The sequence below is a fragment of the Python bivittatus genome, unplaced genomic scaffold (genome assembly GCF_059951505.1).
Source record: "Python bivittatus isolate LINGU-HERP-01145 unplaced genomic scaffold, Pbiv_v1 ctg000480_np1212, whole genome shotgun sequence".
Lineage (NCBI taxonomy): Eukaryota > Metazoa > Chordata > Lepidosauria > Squamata > Pythonidae > Python > Python bivittatus.
Window position 1 is genome coordinate 102,688,528 of NW_028277075.1, and position 16,752 is coordinate 102,705,279.

At 36.2% G+C, this 16,752-nt stretch overlaps 1 protein-coding gene across 1 annotated transcript in view; it reads right to left on the reverse strand.

Moving 5' to 3' along the window:
• The window catches only part of LOC103051238 (prolyl endopeptidase FAP), a 57,984-nt gene extending 42,355 nt beyond the window's left edge, over positions 1–15,629 (reverse strand). The window contains exons 1-5 of the mRNA XM_007421524.4: positions 15,407–15,629; positions 15,062–15,146; positions 2,860–2,955; positions 1,391–1,482; positions 1,227–1,301 (exon numbers count right to left, since the gene is read on the reverse strand). Coding sequence (XP_007421586.1) covers positions 1,227–1,301; positions 1,391–1,482; positions 2,860–2,955; positions 15,062–15,146; positions 15,407–15,412 — 354 coding nt within the window. The 5' untranslated portion in view covers positions 15,413–15,629. The remainder of the gene's footprint in view (positions 1–1,226; positions 1,302–1,390; positions 1,483–2,859; positions 2,956–15,061; positions 15,147–15,406) is intronic.
• Positions 15,630–16,752: the final 1,123 nt, after the last annotated feature.

The window sequence follows — 16,752 nt, forward strand, 5'->3', positions numbered from 1 at the left end:
TCTAATGCTTTCTGTTGAGGTCTTCATTCTGCTCACTATCTCAGCTTTATTAAAGACAATGCAATCAGGTAAGCAATTTTTATGAAAACTGAGTATTCACAGTGGCACTGCCTTAGGAGCAGTCATTGCCATTTTGCAGTCATGTAGAAGCTTTTGGAAATGCTTCTTACCAATGTAAACAGTGTCTCCAAAAAACCGAGCCAGTTTCTCATCCTGTGATTGGCTAGATCAACAGATATTAACCAGCATTAAGAATATAGAACCTTGGACCCACCATGACAATGTATACGGTTAGTCAAGCTTACATGTTGGGTGGCCACTATGGAGTTTTGCCACTACTGGATATCCAGATGTGGAATATAATAGGAGATGCTGTGCCTTCTAATGTTTAATAACCCTGTGCAGGTGCCCATGCAAGGGCTAAAAGACTAAAAGTGAACACATGCACACACACGCTACTTTCACTATACCCTCCCCCTTAACACCCTGACCACCCTCTGTTGAAAGGAAAGTTCTGAAGAGGATTCTGTTTCCATTTGCTTGAACACAAATCTCAGTGCAATCAGAAATCTTGCTCCTCGCTGAAAATGCAAAGAGAAATGCCCTTTATATCTTCTCTCTTAACGTGGCCTAATTGTGGACTGATCAGTTAGGGACAGGACACTGGAGGCAAGGCTTGTGTGCGTGTGTGTATGTGCATGTGTGCACTCTGGCCCCTTCATCCTGTTAACCAACCTGAATGCTTGCACAGGGCTAATACATCTTCTGGACGAAACATAATTGTGTTTAATTTCTACAATGCTTGCTCTCTGGGTGCATAACTTGCAAGAGTAGGGCAGGGTTTTTAGTAATATTAATTTCCTTACCAGACTAGTGACTGGGCCAAGGGCCTAATGTTTCCTCTTCATTCAGCCTCTTTCCTAAGAGGTTACCTACACGTGTCCCTCAGGCCCTAGGAAATGTCCTCAAGAGTAGAGGGCAGCGCACAAGTGCCAGTCTGGCAGGGATGAAGGGCTGATTGTTTACCCGAAGCAAAATATGAGAAATTCCTACCCCCTACTTTGCAGTAACAGTTGATTTACTATGGAGGCTAAAGTTGGAAGGCTGATGAAGGAATAAATTAAGGCTTTGCTTCAACTTCTTTTCCCAAGGAATTCCTCTGAGGAATTTTCATTAATGCCTTGAAAGTAATAGGGATATCAATCCCAACTTTTAAAAAATATTACCTTAGAATAGTTGCTTTCCAATAGTATAAAATTCTGATCTGCGGACATCACATAGTTTGTGGCGTTCACTTTTTTCTGAAAGATGAAAGCATCAGATGGAATCCAAAACATAACCTTCATTTAGATAAATTAACTCATAATTTAGAAACAGCAGCCATACATACAAGGGTGCTATTTGTCAAGATAGTGATCGATTGCCCTGAATCGACATTGTGAAGGATGACATCATCTTTAGACTGATGAAGATATTCATTTCCTTAAATGGGAGGAGAAATTTGATTGTTCAGTAGGCTTCATGCAAATGTTATCTTGTTGCATATCTAAGGCAATCATGTATTTAATTACTTACTTTATAGCTATAGGCAAGGAATTTTCATGCAGGTAAATAAATGAGCTATGGGAAGAAAGGTAAAGGGATAAAAAAAAATGGCCCTTTGATCTTGGAGTTCTGAATAGGCAAAAATGACACCAAAGCTGAGAAAAATCAAGTATGTGCAGAGATAAAAAAAAAAATAATAATCTGAAACACTAGTGGTAGGAATGGGGAACAATGATTTACCTCACTACTGAAGGTAAATTTTGCATTTTTGAACCAATACCTAAACTTTTAAAATCTGATTAATATCCCATGTTTCTACTTGGGCGAGTATTTGATTATTATTGATGCTTTTTAAACATTTTGCAATGTAACTAAACATACACACACTGTATATATTAAGAAAAATTCTGCAAAAATACATATGAAAACAATGTATCATTTTATATTGTGATTTTTAAAATAAAAACTGTATATTAATCTAAATTGCAAGTCCATCAAAATACATACAAAACGCATAAAACCAAAGCTCATATCTGACAAAATGAACTTTACAGATTCACAAAAATAAAACAGAATCTATACATTGACATGTTATCTCCATTTTTGTTTTCTATAATGTGACTACTTTATAGAAATAAGCATGGAAAAAATAATTCCTTAGTACTAGCCAATTTGCTTGCACCAAGAAACCAAATTATGATAGGATTATTCAACTTGCTTATCTTTTTAAAAGCTTCAAAGATTATGAAACACCAAATTAGGAGTTTAGATTTTAGACTATTTAGGTTCTGGCCAAATTTAGAAACCCTGTGGTTTCAAATAAAATACTCCAGAGAATGGCGGATTTAGCAATTCTAGGCACTGGTAACAGCTCATAGCTATGTACATTTGTAGAAGAATCATGATTATCTAGAGAACATCATCATCATCATCATCATCATCTTCATACACAGGTCAGTTGTTCCTCGTAAAGAACTTTTGGGTTTTATACACTTGTGCTGCAATGGTTTTATCAACAATTACCTTGGAAGCAAGTCTTACAGATCTTGATCTTCAATGACTCTTTAATATCAAGGCCAATTACCTCAAGTCTTCCTATTCTTTGTACATTTTAGGCAGGTTTATTGATTTAGCCAACTGTTTGAGATAGCATGCACCCTGCCCTTCCACTGCCTTTGCATTACTCAAGGCAACAAACCATGACTGAAACCCAAACAACCCATAAAAAAACAGGTTTAGCAGATAAAAAAAACATTCTAAGTTCCATCACTGCCCTGTATTATCCTATATATCCAAATTAATTTTATCACATACCTGAAACCCAGTATGGAGAAAAGGTTTTATAATTAAAATCTCCATCCAAATACTCATCCAGTGTAAGAGGCCTGGGATTATTTTGTTTGTGTTCAACTTTAGAAACAAGACAGAGATGACAGGATTAATAACAGTTCACACAATATACAGAAATTGCACCTGGGATGCTGGATTTTTATTTTTAGAGTTGGGTAGTAATTTTAGGTTCATGGAGGCTATAATCCAAAAGAAATCAAGCAGAAAAGTATGCAAGATATAAATGATGCAAGATACACCATCCTCAGCTCATTTGAAAAATGAGCTTAGTTATTTGAGGACCACCTATGTTTGGTTGTTTGTGCCCAGTAAGATTGGCCAGAGTGGGTGGCTCCAGATCCCCTTGATTAAATAATGCCATTTATAAGGACCTAGAACACATGCATCTTCTGTTGTGGTACCTTCCCTTCTGGAATGGCATCCCGCCAGAGATCCATATGGATGAAGCTCCAAAATTCTCTGGAAGGCAGGCTGGTCTCCCAGGCCTGGGGGCAGAGTGGTTGTTAAGCCCCTGTAGGTTGTTTCTTATTGGTATGTATGATTTTCTGTTCTGGATGTCCATGATCTGTTTCTTAATTTTTATTGTTTCTTACTTTTAAACTGTAAGCCACCCAGAGATGTTTGGAGTCGGACAGACTCTAAATTAATTCTGGACTGCTGTTTCTGTAAGTTGGGTAATGTAATATATGTATAAACAGTGGGGCAAAAAAGTATTTAGTCAGCCACCAATTGTGCAAGTTCTCCCACTTAAAAAGATGAGAGAGGCCTGTAATTTTCATCATAGGTATACCTCAACTATGAGAGACAAAATGGGGGGAAAAATCCAGAAAATCACATTGTCTGATTTTTAAAGAATTTATTTGCAAATTATGGTGGAAAATAAGTATTTGGTCAATATCAAAAGTTCATCTCAATACTTTGTTATATATCCTTTGTTGGCAATGACAGAGGTCAAACGTTTTCTGAAAGTCTTCACAAGGTTTTCACACACTGTTGCTGGTATTTTGGCCCATTCCTCCATGCAGATCTCCTCTAGAGCAGTGATGTTTTGGGGCTGTCGCTGGGCAACACGGACTTTCAACTCCCTCCAAAGGTTTTCCATGGGGTTGAGATCTGGAGACTGGCTAGGCCACTCCAGGACCTTGAAATGCTTCTTACCAAGCCACTCCTTCGTTGCCCGGGCGGTGTGTTTGGGATCATTGTCATGCTGAAAGACCCAGCCACGTTTCATCTTCAATGCCCTTGCTGATGGAAGGAGGTGTTCACTCAAAATCTCATGATACATGGCCCCATTCATTCTTTCCTTTACACAGATCAGTCGTCCTGGTCCCTTTGCAGAAAAACAGCCCCAAAGCATGATGTTTCCACCCCCATGCTTCACAGTAGGCATGGTGTTCTTTGGATCCAACTCAGCATTCTCTCTCCTCCAAACACAACGAGTTGAGTTTAGACCAAAATGTTCTACTTTGGTTTCATCTGACATTCTCCCAATCCTCTTCTGGATCATCCAAATGCTCTCTAGCAAACTTCAGACAGGCCCAGACATGTACTGGCTTAAGCAGGGGGACACATCTGGCACTGCAGGATTTGAGTCCCTGGCAGCATAGTGTGTTACTGATGGTAGCCTTTGTTACTTTGGTCCCAGCTCTCTGCAGGTCATTCACTAGGTCCCCCCGTGTGGTTCTGGGATTTTTGCTCACCATTCTTGTGATCATTTTGACCCCACGGGGTAAGATCTTGCATGGAGCTCCAGATCAAGGGAGATTATCAGTGGTCTTGTATATCTTCCATTTTCTAATTATTGCTCCCACAGTTGATTTCTTCACACCAAGCTGCTTGCCTATTGCAGATTCAGTTTTCCCAGCCTGGTGCAGGTCTACAATTTTGTTTCTGGTGTCCTTCAACAGCTCTTTGGTCTTGGCCATAGTGGAGTTTGGAGTGTGACTGTTTGAGGTTGTGGACAGGTGTCTTTTATATTGATAACAAGGTCAAACAGGTGCCATTACTACAGATAACGAGTGGAGGGCAGAGGAGCCTCTTAAAGAAGTAGTTACAGGTCTGTGAGAGCCAGACATCTTGCTTGTTTGTAGGTGACCAAATACTTATTTTCCACCATGATTTGCAAATAAATTCTTTAAAAATCAGACAATGTGATTTTCTGGATTTTTTTCCTCATTTTGTCTCTCATAGTTGAGGAATACCTATGATGAAAATTACAGGCCTCTCTCATCTTTTTAAGTGGGAGAACTTGCACAATTGGTGGCTGACTAAATACTTTTTTGCCCCACTGTATATGTATATATATAGAGAGAGAGAGAGAGACAGAGAGACGAGGGGGGATTGGAACATTTAGAAAATATTATCATTTCCACAAAGCATGCTATGAATCAGAAATATTACTAATTTAATTATTTAATAATACCTTCCATGCAAACCAAATGTGCCTAGGATGTGCCTAACAGTGAAGAAAAAAAGCTGCGTATCTGATTTTCAATTTTCCATGTTCTATTTAATGTTAGAAAATGCATTTGTAAACATCCAACATTTGGTAAGGATCAGTTTTAGCATGTGAATGGCAATAACTCAAGGCTAATTTGAAAATGTGCATGCTGTTACCAACATGAAACTTTGGCTCGTGCATTTCGAAAAGGGGAGAAATGTATATAATGGACATTAACAAAGGTATTCTGGGATTGTCAACATGTATGTGTTAACATCAGAACTCAACAGATTCCAGGTGTTATAGGAACTCATGACATTCTTTTGGCATGTATTAGAAAACCAAATGGAATTCCATTTTTGTTTTCCTTTGGGGAATATATTTACTATACTGTAAACATATCTAGGAAGAACGAGGAAAGACACCACTGAAAAGTACAGCTGCAACAAACCAGTACTTGTGATTCTTGTAGTTTTGCCATGATTTCCCCGTTTCATTATTGTCCTTGGTTTACTCAATCGTAATTGCATATGTTGTTGGATGTAACTGATACAAAGATGGCATATAGCTACGCTTTGGGGTTCATCATTTTCAAATTTTTGCAAAAACCAGAATTTGTTTTTATAAAGAAGCAAACTGTTATGAGGGGGGTTTTTGGGGGGAGGGGGGGTGGCAGAAACATTGGACAGCAATCCCTCTAACCTAAAGTTTGAGCAGGATGCATTTTTTACCTTGAATTTAACCAGACTAAATACCCAAAGCAGTAATTCACCAAGAATATTAAGAAATGTTCTATTAAGAAATAGATTCCAAGAAACAGATTCTAGAAGTGTTACAATTTCCTGCAATCAATCAGGTAATTTGATACAACAGCCATTTCACTTGGAGCTCTGGCAGGAAAACAGACACAAATTAAACTCATTCTCTTCACGTTCTCCTTAAGTGGTCATGTGAGTCAGTCTTCCTTTCATAATCACAGGGTCACTTGCTAATTTCATGTTTTCGTCCTTAAGCTCTGAGTAATTTACTGAACTGCATAAATTCATGTTTTATGCTTATTTGTGGAAACTTCTGTTCTTTGCCCCTCATGTGATTAATGATTCAGATAGCTTAGAGATTTCATCATGATTGTGATAAACCCAATGGTTTGGAAGACAAAACATAAAGGGGCTGTATGCAAGCAAGGAGGGTGATGCAGTAGTATACACGGCTCAGCTACACACACACACAGACATATCCGCCATGCTATTCTCTTTCAAAATAAGCAATATTATGCAGAGCATGGAGAAGTAGTAAGAAATAGCCATCCATAGAAATTAAAGGCATGAGATAAGAAAAAGAACAGGAAATATAGTTAAAACTAGTTTACACCAACACTTTTCATAACATAACACTTCTCCATTCCTTTCTAACCTCACAAGCCCACCTTGCCTCCACCACCTCCATATACTGCTTCACATACTGCCTTCTGTTCTTTAAACTTCTTGCCTCTCTCTTTTTGAGGACCTCATCACCTCCTTCCTCCTGTGACTTCTTGTCTTCCCCTTCCTCTCAATCCATTCTTTCTTCCTCACCTATTTGTTTTATAATTTGATCATTGTTCATTCTCTCTCTGTGATCAAATCACCTCGATTTACTTCTTTTGTTCTAGGCACTCACTTCTGAATTTAATCCATATTCATGCATCACCACTTTATTCTTGATGCTGCTTCTTGTTTTACACATACACTTCTTCAAGTCTCCATTTCCATGGCCTTTAACTTGCTTTTATGTTTCTCCTAGCAAATCTGACTCTCACGTCTATATTAAAAAGTGGTAGAAGCACACTATTATGCCTAGCCATTTTTGTGTCTTTTGAAAAGGATTCATATCTTGCCACAGACCATATACTAACTTTCTGCCAGCATTTACCTATTAATCATCTATTAATAACTTATTAACTAATCATCCCCTAAAACTTTGTCATACAGAACTCATACTTTCTATTCCAGTAGTTCTAATTTAATATATTTCTTTCTCCCATGCCAATTTCCCACAAAATCCATTCTTGACATTACCAAAAAATGTCCACATTCGCCTGTCACTACTCTTGTATCTTTCACTGAATCTCTCAAATTTTCATAATAAGCAATCAAATCAATAATGCTTTTAGAATTATAGTCATTTCTTTGAATTGACTGATGTTTCTATCACATATTCAAAACAAACAGTTTTCTGAACAGATACTCACCAAAGAGTCACCATTCTCATTCATTCTTGGTCCAATAACTATTCTGTCCTCTCCAATCTTATTCCCATTGATAATTCATATCACCTAGCAGTTTTTCCCCTATGGACTATGTTAATTCTGAACACTGTACAATTTCCCCCAGAACTCATCTTTGATTCTTTCATTCCTGGAGCCTAACATGTAATTATCACCAACCTATAGATTCATCCTTTCATACCCACTCTCAACAACCTTGTTGAACACCAATTCATATATTCTGACATATATTTGAGCTCTTTCTTTCATAATGAAACCTATACTTTCACTTTCCCACATGCATTCATCAACTGCACTCCAAAGGATCAGAAACCCTAGTTCAGCTCTATTACATTTTTCTCCTAATTTTACAGATACACAACATATCTATGTTTCTTTTTTTTCATTTTGTTTGTTAATTCGTGGTGTTTAGTCCTCTTGCATTCCAAGTAACAATCTTCCATATGCCATGGTCAACACCAGATGGGTCCACCAATTCTATCCTCCTTTGTTAGGGGTTTCACATGTTACTTTTTACTACCAGCATTAGCAGCCATACATGGCTTCCTTGCTTAATGGGAAGGACAGTACCAGTCAATTTGGGCACATTTGGACACAGTTTAGCCACAAGAGCAACCAAAGCCATGATTTATCCTGAGCACGCTCAAGCTATTTTATACAATCTAGGATCTAGGATCTAAAGACTATACTGCAAGTCAGTATACTGTTATCTGCATCTCCCTAAGTAAAAAGTGTATTGCAGTGTATTGACACACATTAGGATAAACATGCTAAACAAATTGCCAGCACTTTCAGGTTAGAAACCACCCTCACCTCTTGGAGGAGCTCCATTCATGCCTATCCGTGAAAACCCAACGTGAATACTAGGCCATAGGGGCAGGAACCCACCTCAAACCTGAGGTTCTTAAGTCTACCCAAGATGCAATACTGGAAGAACAATCTGTAGCTCGTTGTTGCAGTTATTCCATGCAAGGAAACCAGATGCAAAGTGGAATGAACAGGCGATTTCCCCCCTAGTTTTGTGGATCTGTCTCCCTCCTGCTCTCACAATGTAAGAGGCATTGATCACTTGAATTTGCAGTTCCATGTGCTGCAAATCTGAAAAGTTGTGGAGTAGCAAAGCTCATTAGGTCTTTGATTAATAACTTGCCTTTATATCATAGGGCAACTAAAACTGCCAACAACCATTACAGATCAGGCGTATCCCTGGAGGGATAGGGTCAAAAAAGTCAAGATGGCAACCAGGACTGCACAATCAAAACCCTGCCCTTTTTTACATGCACTGCATGTGTGATGTCTGTAAAAAGGGCAGGGCTTCTGTTGTGTGGCTGTGGCCACCATGTTGACTTTTTGTCCCACTCTCTGGGGACACCTGTTACGGTGCTTGTTTTATTATTTTTACTTTGAAAGTACATTATTCTCTTCTGAATTAAATTAGGGATTCTTCCCAAATAAAACATAAGGTTATCTTAAGGGAAGAAGGTGTCCATAATTCCACTAAATATAGAGTTTAAACTTCTCCCTAGTGCTACAATCACTTTTAACTATTATCTTCTTCACACCTTTTTGGTTTGGTGACTGTTGCCCTCTGCAATACAAAAGCATCTTTATTTTAACAGGTGTGTGAATGTATATGTGTTTTAAATGATAATGCTTTGGGTTCTTCCTCCTCAAATAAATAACTATTAGTTACTATAGAATAAACATGTCACTTCCACTGTTGACACAGCTCCTCACCAGCACTAATGCAGAAGAAAACTGTCAAGACAAATAAACACAAAGGGGAATTTAGGTACACAAATATCACTATCATATCAAAACAAATACTGAGCTGGCAAGAAATGTTGGAGATGAAGTTTCTTAAAAAGCTGGTTCCCCCTGTCAGGAATCCAATGGCTTCAAAAAATGAGAATTAAAAGCTTATACAACACACTTGTTTCAAAGGAAGATGACATCTTCATCAGCATAAAATTATGGGTTTGCTATCAGTTCTTTACTTGCTGAGCATGCTCCATACCAAAAAAAATAAAATAAAATCCCCCCTTATTTATGTGCTTGTAGAATATATTCTGTTAATTGCATGTTTGGTATTAACACTTAATCGTTCAACAAGGTTGTGCGAGACAAGTAGTTGTATATGCTGTCTTCAGCAGCTCTATGAAAGATCTATTCAAGTAAGGATTGTGCTCATCACTTAAAATTATTTCATTTTGCTGTAACCTAAGTCCATCGTGGTTAGAAGGAGAGTGGTGTATTTCTACAGTATTGTCTATTTAGCTAGCTTTTATGTCATAGATGTCACATAAATTGCATGTTTAGACATAGATCTTTTTCAAGAATTGATATGATTTGGACTTCAAAAAATTTGGCTCCTAAGATCTCTAAAGTTGAGATTTTACCAAAGACTTTCTCTTATCATAATCCTGTGAAAACTACCCCTTTTAGATGGAGATTAACTGAAGTGCTATTACAGAAAGAGTTGATAGTGGAAGATTGCAAAAAGAAATTAATAGAATTTTTTGAAAACAACTTAAATAAAGGTACCGACTTAAGAATAGTTTGGAATACAAGTAAAGCTTTCATTAGACATTACTTCATACAACATAATAATGAACTTAAAAAGAAGGCTCAAGAGAAAATACAGGAAATTTTAGATAAGATAAAAAGAAAAGAGGAAGAACTAAAGAAATCACCAGAAAAGATAAGCATTTCATATCAAGTTAAACTTTTACAGCAAGAGTTATCTGTGTTAACAGTAAGAGAAATGGAAATCAAGATGAACTATGCAAAGCAAAAGAATTTTGAATTTGTGAATAAACCAGGGAAATGGCTAGCATATAAATTCAGAAAAGAGAAAGAAAAGAAAATGATTTTAAAACTTCAAGAGGGAAATACTGTATTAATGGCCAATGTGGCTACACGCATTTTTTTTACCAGTATTATTCTATTTTGTATAAGGGACATGACATTTCTTTGGAAAAAATAGATGAATACTTAAAAAAAAAATCTATCAAGGCTTACAGAGAACCAAAAACAGATTATGAATGGACCTACTGAGGGCCACACGGCAGAATATTGTTTAATGCTAATTTACTAGAGCATACTAATAGTTTGTGGTTAAGTTTCAAGAGGATGTGGGTTGTGCAGCAGATGTCTGAGAGTAGATGGAAAGTTGTTGTACTTTGAAAAGGGGAAGAGGACTGGTTCTGAGATATCCTGAAACCATTGAGTGACCTTGTTATGAGACCACCTGCGAACCTAGTGTAATCTAAAGCTAATTAACATAATAAAATGCACACTCCTCAGGTAGAAATGTTAGAAAACATAGAACATGTTAAGCTTATTATGGGATGTTAGTATCAAAGTAACCAATCATGTTTTTCCATACCTACTTCCCTATTTTTGAAAAGTATAAAGATTGATGTAAAACTTTACTCAGGGTTCCTCTCCTTGGAGAGAGGGGACCCTTTTTTGCTGAAGCCCTTTGATAAAAAGAATAAAAGGATTCTCTGACTCGGTGTGTTGATTGGATCTTGCATGCCGGGTAGATGAACCTGCCTCTCTTTTGTGGCCAACCCTATAACAATAAGGGAAGTTTCTGAAGCTATAAAAAAGATTAAACCAGGAAAAGTACATGGACTAGATGGAGTACCAGGTTCTTATTATAAATGTTTTGAGGATGAACTTCCACAACCCCTCCAAAATATGATGAATTCTGTATTACAGGGAGGAAAGATGCCACAGACTTAGAAAGAGGTTAATATAGCATTAATACCTAAAGAGGACAAGATCTAACTTTAACAAGAAATTATAGATCAATATTGTTATTGAATAATGATTCTAAGTTGTTCACAATGATTTTGGCATACAGATTGAAAATAATTCTGCAAGAATTTATTCATGAAGACCAATGTGGATTTTTACCTAAAAGACAGTTAAAAGACAATGTCAGAACAGTGTTGGATATTATAAAATACTTGGAACAGCATAATGAAAAATAAGCTGCATTAATTTTTTTAGTGGCAGAGAAAGCTTTTGACAATTTAAATTGGCCTTTTTATTTAAAGTTTTGGAACATACAGTATGAACTTTGGAGAGAATTTTATAAAATGGATAAAATTGATTTATACCTCACAGGAAGCACAAATTATTGTTAATGGAGATCTAGCAAAATCTTGTGAGATATAGAAAGGAACAAGACAAGGTTGCCTATTATCTCCTCTTTCTGGTTCTTGAAATTTTGAATAGAGATATAAGGCAAGATAAGAGGATAACGGGTGTAACAATTAAAAAACAGACAAGTTTAGAGCTTTTGCAGATGATTTATTTGGTGCTGGTTTTGGAAGATCCTTGATTGAATTACTAATGAGAAAACTAAAATAATTTGGTGCATATTGAGAATATGGAATAGATATAAATCCAGGTTGTTGGATTTATCTTTGTGGCTCTCTCCACAAGAAGCACATTGTAGAAGAGAAATGATAACTAAACATAAATGGTTAACTTATGGTGATATGTTCGATTTTTCCCAGGGAGAATTCAAAATAAAATCTTCTCTTGATTTTATTTTGAATTCTCCCTGGGAAAAATCTAATGTGTTTTCAGTCGAGGGTTTTCCTATGTACAATTATTAGAAAGATTTAAGGCAGATAAAAGGACTTTTGGTTTTGAATACTGTAAGACTGAATTTGAAGCAGAATTATATACAAATGATGAACATGTTATTGCTAAAATGTATCAACTTTTATTGAAATTTGAAACAGAACAAGTGAAAAAAATTATGATAAAATGGGCTAAAACCTTTGGTTATAACATACAAATGGAAGAATGGGAGAATATGTGGATGAAAGAACTGACATTTACATTATGTTATAATCTTAAAGAGAATTTTTATAAAATGATGTATCATTGGTATTTGTCACCAGAAAAAATGTCCAAAATGTATAAAGATACTTTGAATCTATGCTGGAAATGTGAACAACAAGAGTGGACTTTTTATCATGCTTGGTAGTCATGTAAAAATGCTTTAAAAATTTGGATTCAAACACATACATTAATTAAGAAGATTTTAAAGATTAATATACAACTGAAACCAGAGTTGTTTCTTTTGGGACTGATTGACATAAAATTAGAAAAAACTCATGAAACTTTGTTTTTACATACGATAACAGCAGCGAGACTTTTATGTACACAACGATGGAAAGATTTGACATTACCCACAATGGAAGAGTGGATGGTGAAGATGATGGAGCTTGCTGAGATGGCTAAATTGAGAACCTTTATTAGAGAAAAGATACTGATTCCAATACCAATTGGAAACCCCTTTTGGACTTTTTGCATGAAACAGAAAAAAATGAAATTATGATATATGGGTTTGATGATTAGAAAAAATAGCAGATGATAGAAAAAACATACAAAAGTTATGTTGTAACCATAAAGTAAGAGTTCAATCTAAATTTATACCTATAACTGCTGTAAAAGAAAATCGGAAGTGATTTCTTTATATTTCTTTTTTCTTTCTTTTTTTCTTCCTGCACTTTTGGCTTTGTTCTTACTTTCTTTGTTTCTTTACTTTTTCTCCTTCCTTCATCTTAAACACTAGTTTCTGTTAGTTTTTATTTTTCTTGCTTAAAATTCAATAAAGTTTTTCAGTTCCATTGTTTCATCTTAGAACTCATGATATGAGAAGACAAAACTACATCTGAGCTTGTTCAAAGTGTATTTCCTTTACAGCCTCCTCTTTCATTCATTACAAATACATAAATTGCAAGTTTACAATGTGCTCTATGTTAAATATAAACTATATTGTAAAGCACCAAAGAATTGTGGTGATGTTGGCAGCAACCTCTAGTATCCATTATAGTACTGTGGACCATGCATGAGTTTTGGAGCTAGATCTGTTTACTGTCATTCGGTTTTGTTTGTTGAAAAAAGATCAGCTTGGCTAAGAAAAGGCTCATGTTGGCTTAAATTTCTGTAAACTTCAGTTAGAACAGTCTTCCCCAAATTGGTGCTGTGCAGATTAATGGAAATTACAACCCCCTGAATTTCCTGCCACTATGTCAGTGGGAATAATTGGCCCAGTACATCTAAAGGAAAAAGCTAAATTAAAACCTCTTGACTTAATCCTCTGATCTACTTCCCCTTTCTCCAGGCCTTAGATGAATGAAAGAGGAGGTTGTAAAGAAAATACACTTTGAACAAGCTCAGATGTAGTTTTGTCTTCTCATATCATGAGTTCTAAGATGAAACAGTAGAACTGAAAAAAATTCAAGTGCCAAAACCATTCATGAGGGCCAGTCAAATTTGGTTCCAGCCACTAAGGACTGAACTATTAGTACTTTGAAACTGTCTGCTATTAACAGAAAGAAACTGCGCGCGCCATCGTTAACACTTAAATACTTCTTAGCCCAATATCAGCAAAGATATATGTGGTGATTCGGGAGGCATGCTTTGCGTGCCTGCCAAAGGTTCCAGATTCCCAGAAACATCAGTTAAGGGTTTCAGCCACCAAGCCTGCTGGCAGTGAGAAAAGATTAACCAGATTCTGATAGAGCTGTTCAAAGTAGCACTTAATGCTCTCCCCAGACAACACTAATTTGGTTCACAGACACCAGATTAGCTGAAAATGTTTAAGGTCTCTATGTTTTATACAAATATAGAACTACCCAAAGAGCTTTTTTCCCTTGTACTTATACTGCATATAACAATATAGTATAATTTTAAATAATAGCCTGATGAAAAAGACAGCTGCTTACGGGTGTGTGTGTACACACATGCTTCCTTAGTAAGTTTTTTTTTTTTTTTTAATTTACAGCTTTTAAGGCTCTCTAGTCTTCACAGGAGAAATGGACTGTTTTGGGATTTTATTTTAAAGAGGGATGAGCCCAGGTACCAAGGATTTGATTTGGATTTGTGCGAAAAAGGCAACTTGAGCTGTATGTGAAGGAAAATTTTGGGTAAGAAAGGTGACCCATAATAACACTCTAACACTTATATATTATAACAGATCTATTGTGCCCAGCAGAAAGCAATGCATGAAATAGGGCTGTCTAACATATAGTCTGCAACTTGACTGAAAAACATTGGCTTTCATGTGCTGGAAAGTTCATGCAGGTAAATATATCATTTGAAAATATCCCATGCACTGATATATCCAAACATTTCTCTTTTACTTGGATACAGACATGTCTGTCTAATATTTCTAAGTTTTATCAAAGCCATAGTTACAGAGTTTTACAGAGTTACAAAACTCTGTACAATTATCACCAAATACAGTAGCTGTAGCTTAAAGAAAAAAATTGGTGTATGCACAAATGCTGTCCAAGTTAGGGTGTTAGCAAGTTAGGTTAGCATGGACACATGCTAAATTCCATCAAAAAGAATATCCTCTACAAATACTTCCAATGATGCAAAATGAAGTAAATATTTTCTCCCCCCCCAAAAAAAAGTTAACGTACCTTTTGAAGGAATTAACACAATGCACATAACTAATAAGGAGAACAAAAGACAGGAGATCACTCCAACTAGGATTTTCATATGAACCTGCAAGAAAGAAATGAGCACAAATTCTCACATAGTTCATTCCCTTCCTCCCACAGCAAAGTTACAGCATTTCTGCAGCAGTTTTAGTTAAGTCCTACTAACTACAGACATCTCCTTGAAGTATGCTTTCAACTTTTATCCACTTCCTTTCCTTGCTTGAGCGTGCTTATGCATCAAATATTTGTTTACAATGGAGCAGCAAACTCAACAATTTAAATTGCCCAGATTCAGATACTTGAGTTTTGTTTTGTTCTACAGACCTTCATGCTTCCTGTTGTCTTAAAAAGTTCTAGTGCTTCTTTGCTGTTCTGAATGTTGGTCACCAGTAAATCTGCCAAAGCAGTTTGAAAAGCAGCTTGAAAAGCAGCGTCAGCTTCCTCAGATGCAGATCAAATCTGAGACTGATTTTTTTAAAAAAAATGTTCTAATAAGCCATGCCAAATTTCAAAAGTTTTGCATAAAATTGGAAACAGATTTTTAAGGGCGTTCTAAACCCTGGAATGAACTGTGGGTGGCTGCAAAGGGTCTGTGTCATAACTCAAAACTGCTTACACAAAGAATGAGTAAATTTTATGATTCAGCAAGACACGTGCTATTTACAGCATGTTTTGGAAATATGGATGATAGATTTAAATTAAGATCCATTCATAGCAGAATGACAAAGAAAATTCATATTATCTGTTGACTGACAAATAAAAATACAGTGGAATATGTCTTGTCTGTATATAGAAGCCTGGAATTTATACATTGGGAAGAGGATCACTGGCTTCCCCAGGTAAAAGGATCAGGTAGCTGATAAAAAAAACATCTATTCTTTGATGAGATTCCAGGAGAGTTGCTGGCATTTATAATAAATATTGTATTAAGGAATAACAGTTTTACCAATGTATTCCAAAATAGAATTATTCCAGTTTTTATCCAAAACTTTTAAGCTGCAATCCCATGTAGTGGAGAAGGCATGCAGAGGTGGGTGTGAGGCAGACAGAAGGCATGTATTTAATTAAAGAAATCTTATTTAATGCTTACTTGAGGATAAGATCCATTGATCATAATGAGATACTCTGCTAAGAAAACATGCTGAATGAGTTCATCAATAAGAAGAAGCTCCCATTTAATATATGAAGGGTGAAGGCGATGAGAGAAAATTCAAGTTCCATTCTAGGATATAAAGTACTACTGTAATCCAAAAGAAAGTATTTTCCTTTTTTGCACAGAGCCTAAATGTAATATTAACTTTTGTTGACGTCAAATTTCTTTTAGGCTGCAGTTCCATTCTCATGTACCTGGGAACAAGTCCAGATGAACTCAGTAATATCTACTTTTAAACAAGCTTGTTTAAGATTACACAGTTGGTCCCTTTTTTCCTCTATATATGTATTTTCATATGCAGCTGTTCAGTGCCTTCAAATATTGTGCCAAGAAACTAAAAACCTGGTATTTTCTGATTCTCTCTGCCAGTTACTTAATGGCACTCTTTCAATTTCCTAAGTCTGAATCTGATCACACCATTGAAATGTGAGTAAAATGGATACACCCAGCACACAGAATGAATTAGAGCCACTTGCTCTTTCGCAGGATTTATTCCTTTCCAATTACATTTTCAAGT